The 19,352-nt window shown below is 44.1% G+C and overlaps 1 protein-coding gene across 1 annotated transcript in view; it reads right to left on the bottom strand.

Annotated features, from left to right (window-relative positions):
* The window catches only part of BARX2 (BARX homeobox 2), a 77,230-nt gene that overhangs the window by 5,520 nt on the left and 52,358 nt on the right, over positions 1 to 19,352 (bottom strand). The window contains exons 2-3 of the mRNA XM_043579813.1: positions 9,811 to 10,111; positions 5,136 to 5,220 (exon numbers count right to left, since the gene is read on the bottom strand). Coding sequence (XP_043435748.1) covers positions 5,136 to 5,220; positions 9,811 to 10,111 — 386 coding nt within the window. The remainder of the gene's footprint in view (positions 1 to 5,135; positions 5,221 to 9,810; positions 10,112 to 19,352) is intronic.

Below are 19,352 nucleotides of genomic sequence, written 5' to 3'. Positions count from 1 at the left end.
AAGAGGTTATACAAAATTAAGTTGCCCCATATAGTAATCAAGTTATAAAAGGGCAGGTCTAAGGAAGCCACCTAATTGGCAAAAGAAAGTCCAGCCCAGCAATTAGAGAACACCACCCACACAGCTTGGATAGACCCCACCTGGCTGTTTTCCTACCGCATGAAAAAAAATAATAATAAAAACAATCAGACCATTTTCTAAATGGAATAAAACATTCCAGCACAAGCAGTAATTAGGAGATAACTACCCTCTTGGCTGCTTCCCGCACTCAACCTCTGGCCCCCTGCCTCCCAGCACACCTGAGATGTGCCATTATCTCACAACTGCCCCACTCCAGGAGCTGCACATTCTCATGCACCCTGTGGCCCTCCTCCCCAGATCCCTCCTTCCCAATGACTCCTAAAGCCAGTTTAGTTCCCTCGGTTGGGAGAGTCAGACAACCCACTGCTCTCGAGGTCACATGCCTCTTGGAAAAACAGCTTGCACACCATCTACGTCTATTAGCTGTGCCTGCTGCCAGTCTGCCTCAGAACTCTAAAACTAGAGTTTTACAACTGTTTTTCAAATGTTCTGTTGCTGAAGATGTCAGGACAGGCCTCTCTTCCCTTCCCGAGGCGCTTGGGTCAGGGACAGGCAGTTTGACAGCACAGCTGTAATGTCAATGCAGGGAGGAACCCTCTACCTCCTCCATTACTCAGACAGGAAACCGAGCAGGCAGAAGTGGTTTGTCGTGGTCAAAGAGCAAGCCGAGGGCAGGGCTGGGATTTGAACACAAAACCCTGCCCATTTGAACCTAACGCTCATTGTGCATAATGTACGAAGGATACCTAAAATGTGCCGCTGTTATTTCTTTTTTTCCTTTTTTTTTATTTAAGGTTTATTTATTTTTGAGAGAGAGCAAGAGCACAAGCAGGGGAGGGGCAGAGAGAGAGAAGACTGGACTGAAGGGGGCTTTGCGCTGACAGCAGTGAACCCAATGCGGGGCTTGACCTCACGAATTGCGGGATCACAACCTGAGCCGAAGTTGGATGCCCAACCAACTGAGCCAACCACTGAGCAGCCCTGTGCTCCTGTTATTTCTAATATTCATCTGCAGTTATGCAGTCTCCCAGCAGACCCTCGGCCACGGACTCATTAACCGGGGTGCTTTTTGCTCCTTTTTCTCTGTCTTCATTTGCAGCTCTCTGGAGCAGTGAGGGTCTGCTAAACTGATGAGTGTTCCCAAGCAGTGAGAGGCAAGTTCAGATTCTCCAGCATGAATCTCTTCCCAGCACCCTGTTCAGCAGCCTTTCTATCCTAAAGGCCCAGTGGTGCCTCAAGCAGGGCCCCAAACACGAAGACACTGACTGGGAGACGACCCAGTAAGTGCTCAGTGAGAAAGAACAAACAGCCAGGATCGCTCTCATCCAAAAGAAACGTTCAGCTGGAAATTTCAGCTTGTGTCTCCTGGCCTCCGAAAGCATGGATAGGTAAATGAGGAGGAGGAGGAGGAGGAGGGTGGCAGCTAAATTTCTCAGCTGCATACTATGCAGCAGGCATGGTGGTAAGAGCTTTACAGGGATTAGCTCAGTCAACACCACAACCCTATAAGGTACATGTATATTAGGCATTGTACTAACGAGGGAACAGGCGCACAGAGGTTAAGTAACCTGCTCAAGATTACATAGACAGTAACTGGTAGCATTGTGTGGAATTGTTGCCTATTCTGGAGACTTGCTGATGATGGTACATGGTCTGTGGCCCACCCAATTCTGTGACCGGGGCAGGAAGGTGGTGAATACATTTGGATCCTCTCACAGAACGGAACTGCGTGTTAGAGCTGAAAGAGATCACTGAATAATGAGGCACTTTCAGCCTGTTGCAAAACATTCTGGGTCCTCCTGGAACTAAAGCCAAAGAGAAATGGAGTGGAGGGTGAGCGTCCCATCTAATGTGCAAGATTAAATTTACCCAACCTGCTATAGCTTACAAATGCTGACCGGTAAAAACTAGTCAGAGATGCTATCTGGCCTCTGGCAGCACTATCCTTGGCCGCCGTGTGAATAACTCAGAATCAACTGCTAATCTTTTTCCAGTTCCAATTAGGTTACTAGCCTTGAGACATCTTTATTACCCAATTAGCTTTTTCTTTTTCTCCCAGTACTTGAAGAGATAGCCTTGAAAGAGTTTTACCAGGAAAACATGAGGCAATCAGGCTCAGGTCCCCAACAATGGCTCGCTGTTCTGGGGGAGTCGGAACTCAGACCCACAAACTGAGCAACGACCCTCTCTCTCCTTTTAGCTCTGGCCATTCTGAAGTAGTTCAAGTGCTCCAAGGATTTCTGCCCATGACGCTCTTCCCACCTTCGCTTGTCCCACTTCTATTCACCCACTAAAACCAACGTGAAGCCCTCCCTTCTCTATCCTGATTCTGAACCCAGTAAATCCCCCTGTTGCCCTGATCACTCTGAATGATTACTAGTTTTACAGGTCGGTCTCCTCCTCCTTGACTGAGTATCTAGCTCTAATTTTATTTTGGAACGGACGGGTTCATGACCTACCTTTGCATCTCCATTGCCTGGTGCTCCAATATATGCTCAATAAATAACTGGTGAATGGAGAGCTTGGCGCTCTTGCTTCCTAAAGGGACCTGAATGTGGTGGGCCTGTGGCACGCTGAGGTTCAATCTGCTCACTTACTTCCATCTTGCCTTATACGATATGGATAACCAGCTCACACTGTGCCTGTACCACAGTGGCGGGTGACCAGCAAGTGACGTCAGAGGCAAAGGCACACGCTCGTCCCACGGGCATCGGGCGGTGCTGGCAGGGATGGCGAGCTGTCAATTCATTAATCGTCTGACTCACGAAGAGATTGCTGATAACCGATTTCAACAATGCCTCTGCCGCTCAGGAGACATTGATGTCGACGATGATGATTGACGGAGGAAGGAGGTGGGTGGCAGACTTGCCCAAAATCAGTCAGGGAGGGACAGGCATGGGAACTTGGCCCAGGGTTTCTAACTCCCAGATCTGGTTCCTTCTGAGATCAGTCCCCCAGGAGGTTTCCGCCATCATTTTCACGTGTGTGTTAGCGTTCTCGAGGTGTTGTGATGAACACTATTTAACTGAATCCCATTTATCCGGCACCTTCTCCCAGCACCCTTCTCACATACCTGTCCTCTGAACTCTTGTGGGCTTATACACCACCCAGTAATTATAACTCATCATCATGTGCTCCCTGGCTGCTTCCTGGACCTCGATTCCCCAGCTAGATCACAAATGCCATGAAGGCAGGCTTACATCTTATTTCGTTATTTCCCATAATGCCTAGGACAAGGCATGGCTCACAAGAGAGGCTAACACACGTGCTGATTCACCCAGCGTATGTGTGTTTTGCACACGCAAGTGACATCTAGACCTCGCCTCACAAGCACTCCGCAAGCCACACGGCCTCCACCTTCATGAACATCCCTTCCGCTCAGGCTCAGGCCTTCCCAGAGGAAATGATGAGATTTGCCTAGGAATTTCCTTCTGGGAAGATAAATGCTGCCTTGTTGGCTTTTTTTTTTTTTAATGTTTCCCATTAATATTAACTTACAATGTATTTATTTTTCTCATTGTTAGCAGACAACAGCAAGAACTAAAGTTTTCAGAAAAAATTACTGGACAAAAACACAAAAAATGAGACAATGTCTCACTATCTATTAGCTATTAAAAATATCTATTAGTTGGGGCGCCTGGGTGGCGCAGTCGGTTAAGCGTCCGACTTCAGCCAGGTCACGATCTCGCGGTCCGTGAGTTCGAGCCCCGCGTCGGGCTCTGGGCTGATGGCTCAGAGCCTGGAGCCTGTTTCCGATTCTGTGTCTCCCTCTCTCTCTGCCCCTCCCCCGTTCATGCTCTGTCTCTCTCTGTCCCAAAAATAAATAAAAACGTTGAAAAAAAAATTAAAAAAAAAAAATCTATTAGCTTACTTGTTTTCCTGAAAACTAGGGGATGGAGAATTACCTTAGCTATTCTCCAATGGCTAAGGTAATATTCCCAGTGATTGTATAAAAAAAAAAAAAAATCAGATTCTAGCCTTTGAAATGCCAGAGAAGATGGTGCATGACCAGCTGGGTTAGCAAATTAGAATGTCAACCAAGCAGGCCTGGACCCCCTGGTCCATGCGAGACGAGAAAGGACCAGTAGGATTCAGTGAGGATTGACAAAGGACCAGGTCCCAGGTTTCTGACGATTACAATTCTGAGGTTTCTGAGTATTCCTGGTCCCTAAAGAAAATAGGCTGCTTCCCAGCCTCTTTTCCCAGCTCACCTCTGTTCTCTGGGCTTTGACCTTTTCCCCTTGCAGTTTACAAAACTGGAAATGAAACACTCAACTACTTGGGAAGTTTGGATTTAACACATCTTTCAAACTGTTTTTTTTTTTTTTTTTTAAAGGAAGCTGAGTTCCTCAAAACATAAGAGATGTAGATTTGTTTTTTTGGGGGGGTTTGTTTAGAGAGATGTTTCTGTTCATCAGTCCATTGAAAAACCAAAGATGAAATGAGGCATTAGCTAGGTGGTAGAGCAGTATTAGGGACCCCGTAGTCCTTATATCAAGTGCATCAGAGGAAGCTGGGAGCTTGTTAGCACATGCATTCCCAGCCCTGTCACAGACCTCTGCAGTCAGGGTGTTGGGAGGCTCCTGGAGTTCTACGTTTTTGCCTGCAACCCAGGTTATTCTGATACCCACTAAAGTTTGAGAATCACTGCATTACAGGACACAGAGCTACAGGAACAACAGATGGGTCCTATATGTCATTATAAACAAAGAGTACTGACTTCTATTCTAAGCTACTGGTGGGAGGGGGAAGGAAGTTCTTTGAAAAGGCTAGCAGGTGGGGTTAAAACTAGCAACTGAGAAGCTTGTGGGCTTTCTTTTATTTCTAAGGAAACTGTGAAAAAGAATATCCTTCTGGTCAGGAAATCCAGGTCAGGAGGAATGACTTATCTGACTGTTCAAACTGCCTCCCCCCACAGCCAGCATCATGATTGCAATCACACTCTCTGGAACCCAAACCACCAAATGGTCCTTCCTGCCACCTTACCAGCCCTGTAGTAAGAATTTTTCCCATCATGATGGGCACACGGTGAGACTCACTCTCTTCTTTCTTACCATTTTCTTCCACTTCATCCTGCGGTTCTGATACCAAGTCTTCACCTGCAGTTGAGTGAGTCCCAGAGACTGGGCCAAGTCCAACCTAGAAGGCATGAGATACAGAGGAAGGATGAGGAAGGAGGGAAAGGGCAGTAGAGATGGGGTCCTTTGACCAACTCTGGCACTGCTATCAATGTGTGAACATCCCCCATTAAACCAGTTCTTCCCCCCAAAACTATACTTTCCAAGAATCTCGTGGATGAAACTCTGGGAACCTAGAAAACAGTTGCCCACACCCACAGATACCTAGGGCAATCATCCTGGAAACATTCACTGTCTACACTGGACCCAAAGAGGATTTCTCAGCCTTGACTGCAAAGTCCTCTTTCTGACCTGACAGAGTCTTTATGGGATCCTACACAAAATAAGGGCTCTGACCCCTAAATCCATACTGGAAAGGAAAAGTTAAGACCTATCATCCTTGTCAAAATCCTGCTCATCATCCCAGATCTGGCTCAAGCCACTCTCCCCACACCCATGACACCTCCCATGGATTATCTGCTCTGTACCTTCCCAACTGTTAGCCCTCACCGAGGTGGCTCCACATTCTCAAGTGTTCTCTAACTGTTTCACATGAATAATTTGTGCCTCCCTGACTCAACTGCAAGGGCAGAGTCCACAAATGTGCCTATCACATTCTAAAGCCAGACCAAGGACTCAAAAATACCTTCTGATGGATTGACTCATTCCTGCTCAAAAATACCTTCTGATGGATTGATTCATTCCTTGTAGCTGCCCTAAACTGTTATAATGGTAGACTCCAAATGAAATTAAATCAGTAGCCCCTCCTGTTTCCCATTCTGCTTTTAACCATGGTTCTGCATTTTTCTGTAGCCTTCTGAAAAGTCCTGAATGTCAAAGCCATTCCTGGGAGGTGTGAGGTTGGAGCTACTTCTGACAACAGAGCAACTATTTCTTGAGTACCCAGGCCCCCGTGCTAAGCCCCTGACATATGCTGTCTTATTTCTTTCATTCACAGTGCTGTGAAGTAGGTATAATTATTCCCCATCTTATGGATGAGAGATTTGAAGCTTGGAGAGACTAGAATCTCTTGTTAACCATGGCTAAATCCTGTCTGCTACCTGCTTTTGTAAATAAAGTTTTGTTACGTACTGTCCGTGGCGGCTTTCATGCTACAGCCTGAGAGTTGAATGGTGGAGACAAAGACTATATGGCCCACAAAACCGAAAATATTTTCTCGCTGACCCTGTACAAGAAAAACTTTGCTGACCCTTGGTAGATGATCCTAGAGTGAGAAGTGGAGCCAGAATTCAAACTTGCTTACGTCTGTCTTCTAGTCCTCCTCCTGTATAGGGGCTCCCCTCCACCCACCATATTTTTGTACAAGTTAGATCTGTCAAAGGGAAGTCCTCGCTCAAGCTTTTGTGGAGAAGAATGCAGGGGTGGGTGCCACATCATAAGGTGTAGCAAACAACCCAACTGGAGCATATTAAATGTGAAAAAGAACCAGGCTTCCAAACCCAGTCCTCAAGATTACAACTACTTTGTTGACCTACTTTGTTAAGAACCCCAGGTCTACCTGAGCATCAACTGGTTGGACCGCCTCCTTGAGCCAACCCTAGCTGTCTCCCTGTGGCTCCAACCTGGGTCACTGCAGAAGTATGGACAGCTAGAGCAGTAATTTGGGATGAGCATCCTTGATATAATGAGTAGGGGTCACCACTTTCAAGGGTCCCAGGATTCTGGGGATTACAATTCTGAGGTTTCTAAGGATCATAATTTGTGGATCTAAGGTCCCTTATCTCACACAAACCTTCAGAGCCAAGAACCTGAGCCTTAGGGACTCCCAGGTGTGAGTTCTCAGCTCCAACTATCTTCCCCGTGAGAGTGACGAGCAACATATCACCATCAGGAAGGCCAATGGGTATCGGCAATGAAGGTTCCAGGTGCTAATTCCTGGTACTGCCGGGTGCACTGCCCAGCCCCCCTGCTCCGACTAGAGTGCACAATTTAAACCTCCAATACTAAACACAGTCTTTCTCCGAGGAACTTCAGAACCTATCTTAAATCTGCATTCATGTATGTCTGGCCGTCCCAGGAAAAGGGCTACTGGAAGCTAACAGTTTTATTGAAAGTGATTAACAGACTGAAGCTAATAAAGCCCCGGTGCCAACAGCACTTAGGTCTCCCCCGCTAACGTAGAGCTGTTTCCCAGGCAGTCATTCATGAAGAACCAAGGACCCAGGGGGCCATGCCACAGGCTTCTGGTCTCCCAGGCTTCCACCGTGCCTTCCAGCCCGGTTCACCTGAGGCCATCAGGTGCATTAGTCAATGGAAGGCTCAGTTCGCAGCTCTGTGCGTTGTGTTAGCACATGGCGTTAGCTCACTTGGGAAAAATGCACCCCTGACTCACTCTGGCTACAGAAACAGCTTCACTGTCATCAGTTTTCTCTCATTACCTGCCACCGTTACAAATTCTCACTTCCCTGCATATTCGCTTAAATGGGGTCACCTAGGAAACTGGAGAAACAAACAAAGGGGAAGAGGGAGAAAGCTGTGGGAGGAGGGAGTGCTCATGGCCCTGGTCACGTACATAGGGAGGTGAGGAACACGGGAGAGGGCGGGTTAAGGCGGCAGCTTCCATGCCAACCAGATGGTGTCCTTCTCCCCAGGCAAGTGAATCAATCCTACGTAGGTCACCTGAGAGGTGCCTGGGCAGGTATCCGGAAGTCCCAGGAGCTTTATTAGGAACTAACATTTCTGTTAAAGAATCTTCTGGCTTCTAGAAAATAAGCCTAAAGTTTTACCCTGTTGAAGCCCTTCTGGTAAACCACCACACAAGTGGTAAATAATGCACCCACCTCACCTGGTTGCCCACATCCCCGAGGCTCTCCGTCACATGCCGGGGGTACCGAAATTGCTGCTGATGCCTAGAGATCCCTTCTGTTAATCCCCAGTTCACAGCCACGTCTCCACTGTCCACCCAAAGGCTCCTCAGATGCTCAAGTTCAAACAGAACTCACTCTTTCCCCACCAAACCCAGTCTGTCCTCTGCCTTGCACACCTGCAGTTACGGTGGCCTGATCCTGGAAGCGCAGAATTCCCACTCTCTCCTCTTCTTCATGCCAGTGTCAGTTCTGTCCATTCCACCTTCAAAACTGTTCTCCAATCTCTTCTCCCCTCTGTGTTCCTACTGTCACCACCTTAACTCGGGTGTTCAGTGACTATCCCTGGACTCCCTCCCATCCTCCTGCTCCATCGCTTCCCTCTCAAATCAATCACTTACGGTGCCACCAAAGTGAGGAGTCTAAAATGTCAACCTGGCCATGTCATTTGCAGTGCTTGGTGGCTGCTGACGGACAGCCTAGACAAAATCTGCATTCTTGGGCCAGGCCCACGAGCCTTCCCATCCTCATCTCTGGCCACGCCCACACATGCACCTTCATCTGGAGATGTCCCTACCACTTGCATTTCCCTCAACAAGGAGACGTGCCTCTCTGCCTCTGAGTGCCATTCCCTCTGGAATCAAAGCTCTTCGTAAATGCTGCCTCCTCTGAGAAACCTTCCCGATCCCCACCCGACACACTCAGCAATATCTCTGTGCTCCTCCAGCCCTTGGTAACACACCGGCACCAGTACCCACGCACTGTGTTGTAGTCATTTGTCATTTCCTTCCCCTTGATCCGGACTTTCTAGACTCATAACCCCTGCCACAGTGCCTGGCATACGGCAAACCCCTGATGGGTGCCTGATTAATTGAATGTGTGCCCTTTAGTCAGTGGTTTATAGACTCCTCTCTCACTTAAATTTGTATCAAACAGCTACTAATAGCTTAAGAGATGCATTGGGGTTTCCTTCCCTTTCTCTTTGCTAGGACTAAGGGCCAAACCTAGCACGGACCAGGAAGTGAGCAGAAAGGACCTGGAAAATCCTCCCCCAAAATAGATTGCTCATTAGCTCAGCCACTTCCACATCTCCAGAGTGAGTATGAAGAAACAAGACAAGACATACATTCTTGCACAGTCTGCAGTTTAGATACTAAATTAAAGAAATAAGGTGAGAATCTGAGTAAAGCAGGGGTCATAGCTCAATGATCTGGATCTCAAAAGGGTTTAAAGAAGGGCCTCCCATCCAAGTCCTCCTCCTCTCAGCCACGTGGTTCTGACTTAGTATCTCTCACATGTATCAGGACATCTAACAGCTCCTCAACTGAATTAATCCAGGCCTTACCATGCAAGAGCCAGGCCAGCACACTGAGCCAGCTGGGAGTCGCGGGGTAGGGAGAAGCCCCAGAAGGTCCCGGGTCCCAATTCCACATCTAGCCCCACTGCACCTGAGCCTGCACGTAAAGTGGCTTTTCAAAACCAAACCCGTTTTCCAGCTCAGAACCTGGGCAACCATTTCCTAAACATGACCTTGCTCATTATACTTGAGCAGTTAAGCTAAATACAGCAAGGAGCATAAATTCAGCAACACGCAGGCTTCCGGGGCTTAAGTGTGAGGAGTGCACGTGGGCTGGGTTCTGCTGAACGAGCGGGAACTACAGAAGCCAAGGACGAGACTCCTGCCGTGGTGTGGAACCTCTCTAAAACAGTCTTTGTGGCCATCCATCCCCCACACACAGCCAAAGGGGTCTTCTTCCCTGCGGACAGTCCTCTCCCTGGTTTCTCACCTGTCTGGGGTGGACAAGTACTTCTGCTTCTGGAATTTCTTCTCCAGGCCCATGAGCTGCAGCTCAGTGAAGATAGTGCGACTCCGACGGGGCTTCTTCTGCCGGGGCGTGGGCTGCTCTGTCTCTGACTCGCTGCTGCCTAGAGCCTCGCCCCCCGGGACCTCAGCAGAGGTGGCCTCAGAGGCCGGGTGGCAGGACAATGCCTGGGCAGCTCCCGGGGTGGCAGGGACCAGGTGGGAGATGACCGCGGGCTGTCGGGTGATCACTGAGAGGAGAGGGTATGCCCGGAGGGAAGCAGGGCCTGGAAGACAAACAGGGAAGCAGGTCACAAGAGGAGCCAAGGGGGAAGGAAGCCAGAGGCCCCCAGAGGACCACTTGCAGAGACCTGACTGGTGGGGCCTCTGGATCACGAGGAGGTATAATGGAAGAAGGGGAAGCAGCAGCAACTCATGACCTAGAACTGCTGGGTGGGCGGGTGAGCTGTGCTCAGCCTGAGGTATGAGAGGTCCCCACGGCCAGGAAGAGGGTCCTGCAATTCCTCTGGTGTTAAGTGGACGTTTCCCCTCTCTCTTTTTTCTTTTTAAAGTTTATTTATTTATTTTAAGGGGGAGGAGAGGGACAGAGAGGAAGAGAGAGAGGGAGAGAACCCCAAGCAGGCTCTGCACTGTCAGCACAGTGGCCGACACAGGACTTGATCCATGAACTGTGAGATCGTGACCTGAGCCCAAATCTAGAGTCAGATACGTAACTGACCAAGCCACCCAGGAGCACCTGCCATCTTTTTTAAACCTCTGAATTCTGGTTTCAGAACTATGGGTCAATAATCTGAGCAGATGAAAAGTAGTTGTCAGAAAAAGCTAGAAAGAAACACACACTTGAGAATACAAATAGGTTTGTAATATACAAACTGCCTGAGAATCACCTCTGGTCTTTGTAAAAATACATAGTTGAAACTGTGCATTCCTCCTGAGAGGTCTTTAGACCTTGAGGTCTTTAGACCTTCAGAGCTGGAAGGATGCTTAACTATTATTTCATCCAGGGGCTCCTGGGTGGCTCAGTCGGCTCAACGTCAACTCTTGGTTTTTGGCTCAGGTCATGATCTCACAGTTTCGTGGGTCTGAGCCCCGCTTAGGGCTCTGTGTGTTGCCACTGCAGAGCCTGTTTGGGATTCTCTCTCTCTCCTCTCTCTCTCTGCCCCTCCCCCACTGTGTCTCTCAAAATAAAGAAATAAACTTTAAAAAGAAAACGAGTATTTCATTCAACTTCTTCATTTCAGAGACAAGGCTGAGTGAAAGGCTAAGTGATATGCCTAACATCACAGAGATTAGAGCTTTGAGCAAGAAGGCCCAGAAGTCAAACCAAGTTCTTCTGGCTTGAAGTCCACTCTGATCACATCATGAACCACATGCATACATCATTTAGGGAAGGGGGACAAACAGAAAGATTTTAATTCACATGGAAACTCGGATCCATTACGGCCGGCTGCCTACAGCACTGTGCTGAGGACGACTGCCAGGCTGGGTCAGAGCTTGGCTGAGAAAAGAGAGCTGACGTTGAGTGATGACGTCTGCCGAAATGCCGTGGGCATCTGCGGGGGCGTAAGGTGGTATATATGCTAGCCATGTGCCACTCCTGCCTTAGGAATTTCAAGGCAGAAGTACTTTTCTGTCCAAGAATCTTACGTCTTTAAAGTTCAAGTAAAAGAGCTCTTCCTTTTCATTATTCAATAGGATTATGTTTCAAATGTCATGATCATTACCTATATGTCATTTTATCTTTCTGGGCCTCAGTCTTGCCATCCACATAGTGATAATTTCAAAGAATTCTTCAAATTCTAACTTACTGATGCCAGTAAAATACCTCTCATCCCAAGCCCATTTTGATATCTGATGAATACAGAGGAGACATAGGGACTGCCCTTGGGGACTCGGCCCGGCCCTGACAACTCATTACAAAGGCAAAGGCAGGCATGTGAGCCAGCCAACATTCATGCTAGTTCTGGGTTAAAACGAACCAATTTCAAAGAAACATTCAGGGGCTGCTTGTGTTCTGTCTCCCTCCTCTGGGTTCGCTTTTCTCTTCTTATTCATTCCCATGCTTCTGTTTTGGACTCCAGTCATAGTTATTAAAGCAGATAACTTCTCTTGTTCTTCTAGAAAGGCCCAGTACAAACCACAAAGTTGTTAAATAATAAATCACCAACGGCTATGACTTCCATGAACTCTCCAGCCAATGCTAACACTTGAGGTTTTATGTTGTGGATTCTTTTTGAGGAAAAAAAAAAAAAAAAACATCTGGGAATGAATTATAGCAAGAAAATAAGGACACCTGGGCCTCTGGTTTTGGATCTCCCAGTATACATTACGAAATGTCACTTCTTGAAAAAAAAATTATCTGAAAGCTTCTTTACTGGCATGAGGTATTTCTCATCTCAAATCACTTTATTCCTTTAATTCGGACATTTCTTTTAAAAGGAACAGTCTTTATTAAACAGGCTAACTTATACTCTAGATACTCTGGAGCTTACCAGCATGGCAACTACCTAGTTACCTACCTGTCAGTAATGCTTTTATCACCTGAGTTTCCGCTTTCTCTTGTGAAGAGAATTAAACTTTTTTCCTTAACATTAAAAAATATTTTGGAAGTGTGGTAATATCTAGTGTTGGCAAGGATATGGGGAAATGGGCACTCATATATTATTGGTGATATACCAGTATAGTCTTTTAGAAGGACAAACTGGGGTGCCTGGGTGGCTCAGTTGGTTAAGTGTCTGACTCTTGATTTTGGCTCAGGTCATGATCCCAGGGTTATAGAATCGAGTCCTATGTTGGGCTCCACAATGGGCATGGAACCTAAGATTCTCTCCCTCTCTCCCTCTTTCCCTCTCCCTGCTCTCTCTCTCTAAAAAAAAAATTTTTAATAAAAGGACAAACTAAGCAGTGCCTCTCAAGTTACTGACCAGGCAATTCTATAATGAGGCCAATTTGCCCATAAGCACAAAGATTTATGTACAAGCGTATTCACTGCAGCCTTGTTTATAATAGTGAAAAAGGGAAACAACTCACGTATCAACAGGAAAATGATTAGTGGTACATCTACAGTATGGATTATGATGTAACCACTAAACAGAGCTATATAAACAAATAGACAGATAGATACATTGATTGATAGGTTACAAGGAAAGATGGATAAAGTGAAAAAATTCTGAAATATATTATTGAGAGAAAATAAAGGTATGGAACAATCTGCATTCTATTAAAAAATCCAGATGTGTATCTGTATTTAAAAATGCATTTTTTTAAGCCTAGGAAGTTAGTCGTCAAGTTATTAACAGTAATTACCTCTACAGAAGAGTGGGAGTGGAACATAGTGCACAGTGGTCTCTACGTATTAATCTAATCCTGGATTCAATCCTGCCATAAATGGTTACTCAGCAACTACTACGGGCTGTACTCTGTTCTAGAGGTTGGGGATAGCAGTGAATTACATAAAGTCCCACCTTTAGGAGCTTACATTTCAGTCAGGGAGGTAGACAGAAAACAAATAAATATATAATGCTAAAGGAACACCTGAGTGGCATTAGTCTCTTGGTTTCAGCTCAGGTCATGATCTCACAGTTCATGGGTTCGAGCCCCACATCGGGCTCTGTGCTGATGGTGCAAAGCCTGCTTGGGATCCTCTCCCTTTGTCTCTGCCCCTCCCCTGCTCTCTCTGTCTCTCTCAAATTAAATAAGTAAAAAAATTTTTTTAATTAAAAAAAATATATATTCACTATATATATATATATATATATATACATACATACATACATACAGATATGCATACATATAATGCTAAGTAGTGATAAATTCTGTGAAGAAAAACAGCAGATTATGAAGATGGGGCAGGTGAGGAGGAGGCAGATACATCCAAGAGGGGAGGCAAGGCAAGGAAGAGGTGACAGTTTTGGCAGACAGGTGAGTCAGGGGAGAGGAGAATCTTGAGAAGAGCACCTGGGCATAGAACCAGCTTGAGCAAAGCCCTAAAGTGGGAATGGTCTGTGTTCAAAGTCAAGCAAAAAAGACAGAGTGAGTAAAGGCGGGGGGGGGGGGGGGGGAGTCACAGGAGATAAAAATTTGGAGAAATATGCTGCAGTCAGATCACATAAGGTCTTCAAGCCCAGGCCAAACAGTTAGGATTTTCTTCAGAATGAGATAAAAATATTGGTGAGATCCGAGCTGGAGAAGGACATGATGTGATCTGTGTCCTGAAGATCTCTATGGCTGCCATGTCGGGGACTGAATGTAGGGGTGGAGGGGAAGCAAAGGAGTAAGCCAGGAGGCCAGGCCACATTCCAGACCAGAGACCATAGTGGCATGGGCCAGAGAGGTAGCAGCTGTGGTTGTGAGAGGTGGTCAATTCCGCGTGTGCCTTACAGTTAGGGGCGAAAGAGCCTGTGGAAGGGCGGATGTCATGTCTGAGCTACAGGGAGTTGCCATGACACATCTGGGTGTCTGGCCTTAGCACCCAGAGGAACAATGGTGCCATTTACTAAGAAAGGAAAGACTGGGTGAGGAGTAGAATTAGGTGGGGAAACGAAGATTTCAGTTTCAGACAAGATGCCGTTATACATGGTAGATGTGCTGAAAAGGCAACTACACACACCAGTCGCGAGTTCAGAGAAGAGGTTAGGTTGGAGAATACAACCCTGACTCATGGCAGTATATGTGGCACTTAGAACCACAGGATTAAATGCCATCACCAAGAGAGTGAGTGGAATAAAGAAGTAAAGAGACCCAAGGATTGAGCCCTGGGGTATGCCAACATCTGAGGTCATAAAAAGAATGAGAAGCCTGCCAAAGGAGCAAGGAAAGGAAACAGAAATAGGAAACCACTGACCCCATAGTTGAAAATCTGTGTACAATATTATGACTCCCCCCAAATGTAATAGCCTACCGTTGATCAGAAGCCTTACTGATAAACAGCTGATTAATACATATCTTGTACATTACATTATACACACACACACACACACACACCCATACTTAAAATAAACTAGGGAAACACGTTAAGAAAATAATAAGAAAAAGAAGATACATTTACCATACTGTACTGCATTTTTTGAAAAAAATCTGCATAGAAGTGTACCCATGCGGTTCAAACCTGTACTATTCAAGGGTCAACTGTATTTACATTCTACTATAAGCATGTATTACTTCTGTAATTTAAAAACAAAACTTTCAGTTTTGTTCTCATTGGAAAGTTTTAATATATGTTCAATTTGTCAAAAAAAGAATTTTCATGTATTGGTGCTCATACCCATAAATCATTAAAACTTCTCAAGAGCTAGGCAAACAATAACCAACTAGAAACTCCAGCAATAGAGTATAAAGTATTTCTGGTTTTATGATACTGATAGTAAAGCAAATATTGTGGTATTCTGAGCAAAGGGGACTCTCTCTTAGCCACCTCTGAGCCAATGGGTCTATGGAATTTTCTCTCTTCATGATAGAAGATGTTTGAGTTCTCATGCTAGATAGAATCATATTCTTTCTTTTAAAATAAAAACTATTTAGTGTGGAGAAGTGATAGTCTTTAACAAGTGGTCCTGGGACAATTAGATATCTATATGCCAAAAAAAATGTTAACCTAGAACTCATAACTTATTTAAAAAATCAACTGAAAATGGATTATAGATCCAAAAGTTAACACTATCTTATAAAACTTTTAAAAGAAAACATAGGAGAAAAATCTTTGTGACTTTGGGTTGGGCAAGGGAATTCTTAGCTATAGCACCCAAAGCATGACACATTAAATAAAAAGGCAAAAAATTGGTTTCCATCAAAATTAACAACTTTTATTTGGCAAAAGATAATAGTAAGAAAATGGAAATATAAGCTATAGACTGGGAGAAAAATACTTGCAAATCACCGGACAGGGTGTATCCAGAATATATATTTTAAAAAACTCTCAAAGTTCAACAACTTAAAAAAAATCACCCAATAAAAAAAATGAACAAAGGTTTTGGACCCTTCACCAAAGTGGATACACAGACAGCATGTAAGTACATGAAAAGATGATTAGTCATTAAGGAAATGCATATTAAAACAACAATAAGATACTACTACATATCTGTTAGGATGGTCTAAATATTTTTATAAACTGACAATATCAAGTGCTGACAAGGATGTGGAGCACCTGGAACTCTCTCTCATACACTGCTGATGAGATGCAGAATGGTACAGCATCTTTGAAAAGCGTTTTGGCATCTTCTTATACAGTTAAACTTATAGTTACCATATAACCCAGTAATCCCACCTCTTTTAGGTACTGACCCAAGTGAAAATATAAAAACCTGTATGCAAACGTTTATAGTGGCATTATTAGTAATTACTTACCAAAAATTGGAAATAATCCAAATATCCCTCAACTGGAATGGATAAACAAACTGTGATACATACATAAAGTGGAATAATGGAATACTATTCAGGAATAAAAAGTGAACAACAAATTATTTGATACAGGCAGCACCGTGGATGAATCTCAAATGCAATATCCTAAGTGAAAGAAGCCAGACTCAAAAGCTGTGGAATTTGCTTTACATGACATTCTGGAGAATGCAAAACTAGAGATTGAGAAGACATCTAGAAATCGGTGGTTTTCAGAGATTAAGGGTGAGGGAAGAATTTGACTATAAAGGGGTAACACAAAATAATTGGGGGTGAAGGGATGAAGTGACAGGGCTGGGTTTATTATTATTATTATTATTACTGAAGTGTAGTTGACATATAGTTGTTTCAGGTATACAACACAGTGCTTGGACCACTCTACACCTTACACTACACTTCTGGTGATGGGACTGTTTTGTATCTTGATTGCCGCATTTGTCAAAACTCATAACCATACACTAAAACAGTGAATTTTTGCTGAATATAAATTAAAAATAAAATTTAAAGCCCCCAAAACAGTCAATAAATATTTTAGGTACTGTTTTATTTTTTTAGGGTTAAATTTTTTTTTTTTATTTCAGTATAGTTGACACACTATGTTACATTAGTTTCAGGTGTACGACATAGTGATCGGCCAAGTTTAGGTGTAGGACATAGTGATCGGCCAAGTCTATACATTGTGCTGTGCTCATCACAAGTGTAGTTATTATCTGTCACCATACATACTACAATTCCACTGACTATATTCCTTATACTGTGCCTTTTATTCCCATGACTTATTTATTCTGTAACTGGAAGCCTGTATCTCCCACTCCCATTCACCCATTTTGCCCATCCCCCCACACCCCTCCCCTCTGTCAACCAAAGGTTTGTTCTCCATACTTACAGGTCTGATTTTACTTTTTGTTTGTTTCTTCATTTGTTTAGTTTTTTTTTAGATTCAACCTATAAGTGAAATTACATGGTATTTGTCTTTCTCTTTCTGACTTATTTCACTTAGCATAATACATTCTAGGTCCATCCATGTTGTCTCAAATGGTAAGATCTCATCTTGCCATTAAAGCTGAGTAATACTCCAGTGTGTGTGTGTGTGTGTGTGTGTGTGTGTGTGAACACATCTTCTTTCAGCAGGGAAATGCTAGAATCAAAAAGTCAAGAAATAAAAAATGTTGGCAAGGATGTGGAGAAAAAGGAGCCCCCATGCACTGTTGATGGAAATGTAAACTGGTGCAGCCACTGTAGAAAACAGCATGGAGGCTCCTCAAAAATTAAAAATAGAACTACCCTATTATGCAATAATTCTACTACTAGGTATTTTTACCCAAAGCAAATGAAAATTCTATTTCATTTTTATTATAAAAGTAACACAATCTGTTACAAAAGAAATTCAAAACAAATCAGAAATATATAAAGTACAAGTCTCCTCTCATTACTATGAAACCTAAAACTTAGAGAGAAACTTCCATAACTATTCCTATGTATATAGCACAAACATACAGATAGATGCTCCAAATCTAGTAATACCTAGGTTCATCTATTGAGACACGTAGTTACAAAGTGTTTATTTTGTGAAATATAAATATATCACTTAATTTTTTTCTAAATGGGTAGCCAACAATGTCAACGCCATATACTGACCAGTCCAGTGACTTAAAATGCCAGCTTTAAGACACACTAAGTTCCCAAAGAAATGAAATTGGGATTTTGGTCACCAGAATCCTGCGAATCTCCTGCTGCCCAGAAAAGCAGCACTACCCTTCCCAAGGGCTGCCCTCTGGGGAGGTGGTCACAAACAGAGAACACAACTGTGGTAGTATTACATGAAGGTAGTATGGGGAGGTGGCAGGGCGGAGAGGCAGGAAATCAGAGAGATGGGTAAATTTCTAGAGGCTGCCATGAGTTTGCAACTTTGGAGAGAGCAAACGCTATTTAGAGAAGATTTCTGAAAAACAGGGTATACACTGTGTATAATCCATGAATATACCTGTTGAGAAAAACTAAAGATCTTCATGTTCAACGCTTCTGTGGTCAGATTTCCATTGTCTTTGAATGTAATTCTGTACATACACTGGGCCATATGTGGTCCTAAAAACAGGTTGTATTATGTACACATGTGTTTGTTTCTGGACTCTTCCAACCTATCGAATTAATCTATGAGCCAACCACTCCACTTTAATTATAGTTTTTTAAGGGAGTTTTGTTATCTGGCAGAACAAGTCTTTATTCTTTTAACAAAATTTTCTTTTTCCCACTGAATTTTAGCATCCCACTAAAAGTTTGGTTCAAATTACAATAACCTTATAGATTAATTTAGGGAAAAACTGTTCTTTGGGTGACCCTATCCTCTGGCAGGTTGATGGCTTTTTAGGGGCACCTGCGTGGCTCAGTCAGTTAAGCATCCATCTGTTGATATCGGCTCAGGTTGTGACCCTGCAGCCGTGAGGTCAAGCCCCACATCAGGCTCTGTACTAAGCCCGGAGCCTGTTTAAGATGTTCTCTCTCTCCCTCAGCCCCTCTCCCCCACTCGTGCTCTCTGGTCTCTCAAAATAAATAAACACTTAAAAATGGCTTTTAGAGGAACGCTCATACACTGTTGATGGGAATGTAAATTGGGACAGTCACTGTGGAAAATAGTATGGAGGTTCCTCAAAAAATTAAAAATAGAAATGCATATGATCTAGTAATTCTACTATTGGGCATTTACCCAAAGAAAATAAAAACATCAATTCAAAAAGATATACGCATCCCTATGTTTACTGTAGCAGTATTTAAACTAGCCAAGATATGGAAACAACCTAGATGTCCATCAATAGACAATGGATGAATGGATAAGGAAGATGTGGTGTGTGTGGGTGCGTGTGTTCATATTATATACATAATGGAATATTATGCAGCCACGAAAAGGATGAGATCGTGCCATTTGAGACAACATGGGTGGATGGAGAGGGGATTATGCTAAGTGAAATAAATCAGACTGAGAAAAACACATACCGTGTGATTTCACTCATGAGTAAAATCTAAAAAAAAAATAAACAAAAAGCAGAATCAGACCTATAAATGCAGAGAACAAACTGATGATGGCCAGAGGGGAGGGGGTGGGGGATAGACAAAATG

The sequence above is a fragment of the Prionailurus bengalensis genome, chromosome D1 (genome assembly GCF_016509475.1).
Source record: "Prionailurus bengalensis isolate Pbe53 chromosome D1, Fcat_Pben_1.1_paternal_pri, whole genome shotgun sequence".
Lineage (NCBI taxonomy): Eukaryota > Metazoa > Chordata > Mammalia > Carnivora > Felidae > Prionailurus > Prionailurus bengalensis.
The sequence above is the reverse complement of the archived record's forward strand: the minus strand, read 5'-3'. Positions and strand labels throughout refer to the sequence as shown.